The sequence below is a fragment of the Triticum dicoccoides genome, chromosome 1A, assembly GCF_002162155.2.
Source record: "Triticum dicoccoides isolate Atlit2015 ecotype Zavitan chromosome 1A, WEW_v2.0, whole genome shotgun sequence".
Taxonomy (NCBI): Eukaryota; Viridiplantae; Streptophyta; class Magnoliopsida; order Poales; family Poaceae; genus Triticum; species Triticum dicoccoides.
This window is the reverse complement of record NC_041380.1, coordinates 582,738,368-582,747,492: the sequence shown is the minus strand read 5'-3', so window position 1 is coordinate 582,747,492 and position 9,125 is coordinate 582,738,368. Positions and strand designations below refer to the sequence as shown.

Here is a 9,125-nt window from a genome sequence, read left to right as displayed (position 1 = left end):
ATTTATAAAAGTTTACCAAATTGAGGGACATTGTTTTCTAATGAACGTGGAATTTTCTAGCATATTTATCTTGCTCCTGGTTTGCTTTATTTTATTTTTAATATATAATGGATAGATAGTTGATAGATAGAATAGATAGATACATGACATTTTTTTAATACCACAGAAATTTTTATAAGTTTGCCATGATTTTTAGAGGGACCATTTTTTTCCTTAGTCTGTGATGTTAAACACCCTAATTCTTATCCCGCAAAAAAAACACCCAAATTATATATATATTTTCATGATTTCTGCAGTTTGTTTTTTGTAGGAATGGTGGCCGGTCCGTGAACCTGATGCTGGCCGCAGCCGCACCAGCATGCATGTGCGTGCTCGTCCTGATTTTCAAATCAGGAACACTCGTACACCAATTATGAGTGTCCGGCATGCTGCACACTTTGGCAGTTTTTGTTTTTCGTGCTCAACATCGACCGACAGCGGGAGGACGATGAGGCGGACGTGGAGACCGCCAATGGTGACATGCCAGGCTCAACACTGAGCACGAGTACAATAATGAGCGTGGTGGACCTGGAGGGCGTAACGGATCCTAAGCAACGGCAGAACCATAGTTTAAAAAACCGACCCGGTGATCAAACGAGGGAGGCCACCGGTTAAGGTTTTTACCGGCCGGACCGCCCGTTCACCCGTTCGATGTCTGGTTTTTTATACCATAAATAATATATTTGGTGTACGAGTGTCGTACTAAATAGATGTAAACTACAATCATTTACTTAATTTTGACAAGAAAGTTAGCCAGCCAAGATGATTATTGGGCCAAAGGTGCAACTTACGCACTTGTATCTAGCATTCTGGGTTTGAATTTCCTTTGACGCAAGTTATTTTTCTATTTTTTATGCGTGGCACTGGTTCGACCGCCTGTTTTATACCTCCGGTTCATTCAAAAACCGGCCGGTTTACTTGGTTTTTTGGATCTGATTGCAGGTTGGTCTTTTTAGCTTAAAAACTGTTAGGGGTGCCAGTTCTGATTTTTTCCGGTCCGACTGCCTGTCCGGTCTGGTTTTTTAAACTATGGGCAGAACCCCTGCACCTGATGCACCAGCCGCTTATATTACAGGACACTGGATTACTACAAAACTCGTAAGATTATAAGTTTCAACAATGACTTACTATTGGAGCAAATTACAGGATAGTGAGGTAGCACAGCAAACACTGTACATGCAAAAAAAATAAGAAAAGCAACTGTCCCATTTTTACTCTGGGCATTGTTGCACGTACACTAGATGTGTATAGTATGTGTTTGTCAAAAAAAAAGAGGTGTGTATAGTATGTGGATCATTGTACAAACGGCCCATAAGTAGTTCGTGCACTGGATACATTCTCCTCCATAACTAGCTAGCGCCTTGCATAGCGCCGGCACATTGATTGATTAAGAGCTTGTTTGGAAGCTCTCCAGACTCTCAACTCCGCTCCGCGCGAGGAGCTGGCTTCGAGCCGCTCCACGCGACTGAGCTGGCGCTCCCGGAGCTGCAGCTGGGGAGAGGAGGGGATCCGAATAGGGCCTAAGTAATACTACTCCACTGGAACTGGGGTCCTTATAGTAGCGTTGAATTCAGCGAGCTCAACACATCATCTCCCCAAACCATATACTTGGTGTATCTTTCTCTAAGCAAACATCGTTCCTATTATTACTATATGTGCTTTCAAAAACAAAGATTGGCATGATATTTATTCAAACCATGAATTTGTGAGGACAAATATACGCATGACGGGTTTTTTTGCGGGGACATATACACATGACGTTGTTTATTTCTTTAAAAGATGCAACTATTGCCGCAACTCTAGTTATGTGACAATATCAATGTTTTCGCATCATGAACCATCATACGCTAGGAGTGTATTATGTTGAAATATATTGCCCACCTCCCTCCATCAGTTCGGACTTTTGGATGATTTGGCTGGAGCATGAATTCAATATGGTATCAGAGCCTCCTCTTCCAAACCCTAGCTTTCAATCTCCACCAGTGACAGCCATGTCTTCCTCCAGTGCCACCCAATCCAATCTAAGCGGTCAGGTCACAGAGAAGCTCTCCCGAACGAACTACGTCCTATGGCGTACCCAAATCACGCCGCAGTTGAGGGGAGCCGGCCTCTATGGCTACGTCGACGGCACCCAGCCGGAGCCGTCCCGCCTTCTCGTCACCAAGGACAAGGATGGGAAGGAGTCGTCCGAGCTCAATCCTCTCCATCCCATCTGGGTAAGGGAGGACCAATAGGTTTTAGGCTACCTGCTCAACAACCTCACCAAAGAGGTGCTCATCGCGGTCACCGCGGTCACCACCGCGCACGCACTCTGGACAGCACTCGCAGGTATGTTCTCGTCGCAGTCCTTGAGCCGCGTCAACAACATCCGCACTGCCTTGATCAATGCGCAGAAAGGGAACCAATCGGTGGCCGCCTACTTCGCCGCCATGCGTGGCCTTGCTGATGAGCTCGCCGCGGCCGGCAAGCCCATCCAGGACGATGAGCTGATCTCGTATCTACTTCACGGACTGGACATGGACTACCAGCCGCTCGTGTCTGCCCTGGATGCCCGCGTCACGCCAGTGTCCCTTGATGAGCTCTACGCCATGCTGAGCAACTTCGACCAACGTGTCGCCCAGTGCCACAGTGCTGGCGGCGGGTTCAAGTCTTCAGCGAATGTAGCAACCCGCGGGCGTGTTGGGTACTCCTCCCGGCACCGCGGTCCACCTCGCACCAAGGGCAAGCACAGCAGCGGCAACACCAACAACTCCGGCTCCCGCGGCGGTCGCCCCAACTCCACCAACAACAGGGGTCGCCGCGACGGCTCCAGCTGTTCGCGGCCCGATGCCGTTCGCTGCCAAATCTGTGGAAAACCAGGTCACACTGCCAAAGATTGTTGGTATCGTTTTGACGAAGATGATGCCTCCTCTGAAGATGATGAAAAAGTTGTTGCCGCCGTTGAAGGATCCTATGGTGTTGAAACTAACTGGTACTTTGATAGTGGTGCGACCAATCACCTCACGGGGGAGCCGGAGAAGGTGACTCTCCGTGAAAAATATCACGGGAAGGACCAGATTCATACGGCCAGTGGTGCAGGTATGAACATACGTCACATTGGTCACTCGGTTATACGTACCCCTTCTCGTAAAATTCATCTTCGCAAAATTTTGCATTTCCTAGTGCCAACAAAAATCTCCTATCCGTTCATCGCATTACCATCGACAATCATGTCTTTATTGAATTCCATCCTTTTTCTTTTTGATAAAGGATCGAGCCACGAAGAAGGTACTATATCGAGGTAGATGCGTTCGAGGGCTTTACCCATTGATTTCGGAGCTTAGGAGATTCAATAAACAAGCCCATGGTGTTGTCAAACTTTCTTCAACACGTTGGCACGATCGTTTAGGGCATGCTTCTTTTTCTCTTGTTGAACATTTGCTTAGGAAAAATAAGCTCCCGTTTGTTGGTGAGCGGAATGTTGAAACTATTTGTGATTCTTGCCAAAGAGCAAAATGTCATCAATTACCTTATCCTATTTCTACAAGTGTCTCTACTCAACCATTGCAATTAATTTTCTCCGATGTTTGGGGCCCTGCCCCTAGCTCTGTTGGTAGACACACGTACTATGTAAGTTTCTTTGATGACTAGCAAATTTTCTTGGATCTATCTTCTTAAGAAACGATCCGACGTTTTTCAAGTGTTCAAAAACTTTCAAGCACTTGTTGAACGCAAGTTTGATAGCAAGATCATTGTTGTCCAATCCGACTGGGGAGGGGAATACGAGAAATTAAATTCCTTCTTCCAAACACTTGGCATTTCACATCATGTGTCAAGCTCATCTGATGAAGCTATAACAGGATTGTTGAAGGATCTCAGTGTAGAGTTTGCTCTTAAGGATCTTGGAGACTTGCATTATTTCTTAGGGATAGAAGTGAAGAAACATGATGGTGGACTTCACTTGTCTCAAGAAAAATATGCAACTGATCTGGTAAGAAAGGCTGGTCTGCAAGGCTGTAAACCTTCACCCACTCCATTATCAAGTTCAGAAAAATTATCTCTCACAGAAGGACAAGCCTTGAGTCAGGAAGACAGCACTAAGTACAGAAGTCTTGTAGGTGCACTTCAATACCTTACTCTTACAAGACCTGATATATCATTTGCTGTTAACAAAGTCTGCCAATTTCTTCATGCACCCACTATTGTTCATTTGACTGCTGCCAAGAGAATAGTTAGATATGTCAAGAACACCCTTAATATTGGTCTCAACTTCAGTGAGTCATCATCTACACTTCTTAGTGCCTTCTCAGATTCTGACTGGGCAGGTTGTTTGGATGATAGACGTTCTACTGGAGGATTTGCAGTGTTCTTTGGCCCTAACTTAATTTCATGGTGTGCAAGGAAGCAGGCCACTGTCTCTAGGTCCAGTACTGAGGCAGAATACAAAGCATTAGCAAATGCTACAACTGAGATCATATGGATGCAGTCTTTATTGAGAGAGCTTGGTGTGAAAAGTAAACAAGTTCCATGCTTATGGTGTGACAATTTGGGTGCAACTTATTTGTCTGCTAATCCTGTTTTTCATGCCAGAATGAAACACACTGAAATTGATTTTCACTTTGTCAGAGAACGAGTGGCTCAAAAACAGCTTGATATTCGCTTTGTGCATTCCAAGGATCAGATTGCAGATGGATTCACCAAGGCTCTACCCACTAGAAGTTTTGAGAACTACAAACATAATCTCAACTTAATGAAGTTGTGATTAAGGGAGGGTGTTAAACACAGTATGCACTATGTCACGTATGGAGTGCATTGTCACGCATGGAGGAGTCCAAGACTTAGCGCAGGATCTAGGATAGATAGTTGGTTCGGTTTACATGTAATTCTATCTCTTTATCTCCTGTAACTACTTCTATCTCTTGTTCTCCAAGTTGTACACCTCTTGTAAAATCTCCAACGATGTATGCACTTCCAGGGAGGTGCGCCCCTGTATATAACACGTAGCACGTCGCCTCAGGTCGAGGTAAGACATTCCGCCTGTCGCACATGGTATCCGAGCCAAAAGGTCTAGAGTTTAAGACCCTGCCAACGCAGTATTAAATAATATGATTCTGCGGCCTACATCGATCCCACGTCTAAGGACTAAAATAGCCTAGACGTGAGGGGGAGTGTTGAAATATATTGCCCACCTCCCTCCATCATTTCAGACTTTTGGATGAGTTGGTTGGAGCATGAATTTAATATATTATTGATGCATCACTAAAGTTATGTTGCTAATTCAGTTGATAGAGGATTCATGTTTCCAATTGTTAAATATGTTTGTATAATACTCCGCATCAATAGTAATGTGTCTGGAATGTTATTGGCACATGTCTTTGCAAAAATAAATAAAAAGTATTACCGGTAGTAAGTATGCAGTGAATATTGGCCATGACTTCAGCTATGTGTAATGGACCATTGAAGCAAAGAGATGGATTATTCATGGGAGAGCAAGCGAGCCCAGCAAGGGCTGGCCCATTTTTTACTGTATTTTGTATACTATTAGGACCACTGTACAAATGTGCTATGGAGCTTCTGTAAATGTGGCTGTAGCTGGATCTTGTCCATTATTCCTCCTCTATCAAACGGCCCATAAGTGGCTGGGTGCACCAGTTCTGCCGGTTGCACTGGATACATGGGATCTTGTCCATTATTCCTCCTCTATGGAACGGCCCATGAATGGTTGGGTGCACCAGTTTTGCAGGTTGCACTGGATACATTCTCCTATATAACTAGCTAGCGCCCTGCATAGCGTCGGCACATTGATTATGTAAGTAACACTACTCCACTAGCACTAGGCGAAACAATATATATGGGTTTCTACACGCGTTCTTCCTCGCAAGCACGGGTAGCTTGGGTGCTCCTGCTGCTTTGCTCGTGCACGCTGTTAATCAGGGCACACGGAGGAGGATCTCGCAAGGTACGTAATAAGCTTGATCGGTACTATATGCATGTTTAGAGTTCATGCACATACGACCATGAATAATATATATATCTGCATGTATGCCTCTCTAGCTTTACATAACCTACCTAGGCGATGTGAGGCATGGGCACCCAGATGATGTCGTCGCCTCGCACCATGACATGCTCGGCACTCTTCTCCAAAGGTACTTTGTAGAACGAAATTAGTTAATCAAACGGCCTTTGCTTAATTTGCACCACTGACTTTTGAAACTTTGTAGCAAGGAGGAATCTGTGGCCTCCATGGTCTACCACTACAAGCATGGTTTCTCGGGCTTCGCCGCCATGCTCACCCAAGACCAAGCAACAAGACTTGCAGGTCATCGCATAGAGTTTTGCTTTGATTTCTAGCTAGCTAACCTGGTTTGATCTAAGATCCATCAAGTCCTATAATAAGTAGCTAACGTGCATGCTTACGCGCGTGCAGAGTTTCCGGAAGTCATCAGCGTGAAGCCGAGCAGGAGGGTCAGGACGACCACCACGCGGAGCTGGGACTTCCTTGGGCTCAACTACCAGTCCTCCCACACGCCGGCCAGTGAGCTGCTCCAAATGAGCAACTTCGGAGAGGACGTAATTATCGGAGTTGTTGACACCGGTCAGTCATTATATTAATTGGCACCATCTCAGCTTACTTTTACTTGGCCGTCCACTCACTAATATTAGTAGTTGGTTAATGGATTGAAAGCCGGCCACTAACTAATATACTACTCCCTCTCCGTTGCTAAATATTTGTCTTTCTAAAGATTTTAACAAGTGACTACGTAATCGGTTAATGGATGCAGGGATCTGGCCGGAGTCAAGAAGCTTCAGCGATGTAGGGTACGGGCCGGTGCCATCGAGGTGGAAAGGGGAGTGCCAGACCGGGCCGGACTGGGGCATCAACAACTGCAGCCGGAAAATCATCGGCGCGCGGTTCTACACCGCTGGGGTCCCCGACGAGTACCTTAAAAGGGACTCGCTGTCGCCGCGGGACCACAACGGCCACGGCACTCATTGTGCTTCCACCGCAGCGGGCTCGGCTGTAGGCGTGGACGGCGAGGCGGCTAGCTTCCACGGCCTTGCCGCGGGGGTGGCGCGGGGAGGCGCACCGCGGGCTCGCATCGCGGTGTACAAGTCCATCTTTGCTGGCTATGGCGATTCGGCCACTGTGCTGGCCGCCATTGACGACGCGATCCACGACGGGGTGGATGTATTGTCGCTGTCCCTCACTGTGCCGTACGAGAACTCGTACGGTGCCCTGCACGCGGTCCAGAAGGGGATCACTGTGGTGTACTCCGCCGGAAACGACGGGCCCAGGCCGCAGACCGTCGAGGACACCTCGCCGTGGGTCCTCACCGTCGCGGCGAGCAAGATCGACCGCTCGTTCCCGACGGTGATCGAGTTGGGAAACAAGCAGCAGATGGTGGGGCAGTCTCTCTATTACCAAGTGAAGAACATCAACTCATCATCACACACGACTAGCAGTTTCACAAAGCTTATATGTGCACGCTCGTGAGTACAAACGAAAAAACTCCCTATCTCTGACCTGATCAACCATGCATGCATGAAATATCTTACCCATGCTTGAACTTGATTTGCTTTTCTGGATCTAGTTGTGTGCCGAGACATGAGGTTCTTCATGAGATTGACGTGAAAGGGGCTATCCTGGTGTGCTTAAATGATAATGACGCGATCAATCCATCAGATGATTTCGCCCATGCGGCCAAGTACGTGGTGGAAGGCGGGGGATCCGGGCTCATCTTCGCGCAATACACAACGGACGCCCTGAGTTCCACAGTGGCTTACTGCCCGGGCATCGCTTGCGTTATCGTCGACATCTACATCTCCAGGAGGATATGCGAGTACGCCATGGACACAAGGTACGTCCACACAAGTAATTCTACAGTCACGGATTAAACCTACTGATGTGGCATCACTTGGTTGGAAAACCCACAGTAAAAATACGTGAGTGCATGCAGTCTACACAGACTACATCATAAAAGTTTCACGAAAATTATATAAATAAAATGGATTCCATAAGTCTATCCCTGAATCTGATCTTCTTTTTGCAATAAGCAGCTCCCCCACAGCAAAAATCGAACCCACGCGCACCGTCATGAGCAAAGATGTGCTGGCTTCGAAAGTGGCGTCCTTCTCTTCGAGAGGCCCATCGGCTGATTACCCGGCCTTCATCAAGCCTGATGTAGCTGCGCCCGGAGCCAACATCTTAGCAGCAGTGGGAGACTCCTACGTAACAAAGTCAGGGACGTCCATGGCAGCCCCGCATGCAGCGGGTGTCGCCGCGCTGCTCAAAGCTCTGCACCCGGATTGGTCTCCTGCTGCAATAAAGTCAGCCATCATCACCACTGGTTAGTAACAACATGCAAGTAGAACATCCAAATAAATCCTAGCTAGTTCATGCACTTGTGGTCTTTACCTAAGTTCTGTTGGTTTTGCTTGCATGGTACAATGAAGCGCATGTAACTGATGGACACGGCATGCCGATCCTGGCGGAAGGACTACCGCGGAAGGTCGCCGACCCGTTCGACTATGGAGGCGGGAACATCAACCCATGCGGGGCAGCTCATCCCGGCCTAATTTATGACATTGATCCACACGATTACAACAAATTCTTTCGATGTGCCAACGTCAAGGAGGGGATATCTGCGTTCGCAAGCTGCGACACCACCTCTATGCCAGAGTATAACCTCAATCTGCCGTCCATCTCGGTTCCTGATTTGAGGAGTGCGATCACCGTCTCGAGGACGGTAACCAACGTTGGCGAGCTCCATTCTGTGTACCACGTCGCAGTCCAGAGCCCGACTGGAGTCAAGATGGAGGTTTTCCCAGATGTTCTTGTTTTCGATGCTGCGAACAAAGTCCGGAAATTCGAGGTGAAGCTGTCACCTATCTGGAACTTGCAAGGGGGCTACACGTTTGGCAGCATCACTTGGCAGAATGACCGACAAGTGGTGAGGATTCCAGTTGCGACCCGAATTACAATTCAGGATTTCTATGCGGATGTTGCATAATGATAAAATAAAACCATGTCTCATGCTTAAAATAAAATCGAGACCCACATGACACTGATTAGGAAGCCATATCACCTTGACATGTGGGCTCTCTCT

The 9,125-nt window shown here is 47.3% G+C and overlaps 1 protein-coding gene and 1 pseudogene across 1 annotated transcript; both read left to right on the top strand.

Moving 5' to 3' along the window:
* Positions 1-2,507: 2,507 nt before the first annotated feature.
* On the top strand, positions 2,508-2,646 carry LOC119296331 (annotated as a pseudogene).
* Positions 2,647-5,826: 3,180 nt separating this feature from the next.
* LOC119292459 (subtilisin-like protease SBT3.8) lies at positions 5,827-9,111 on the top strand. The gene is made up of 8 exons (XM_037571296.1): positions 5,827-5,977; positions 6,073-6,164; positions 6,240-6,337; positions 6,446-6,613; positions 6,801-7,509; positions 7,611-7,877; positions 8,077-8,366; positions 8,473-9,111. Exons 1-8 carry the CDS (start codon positions 5,870-5,872, stop codon positions 9,027-9,029), a joined length of 2,289 nt encoding a protein of 762 aa, XP_037427193.1. The 5' UTR covers positions 5,827-5,869; the 3' UTR covers positions 9,030-9,111.
* Positions 9,112-9,125: the final 14 nt, after the last annotated feature.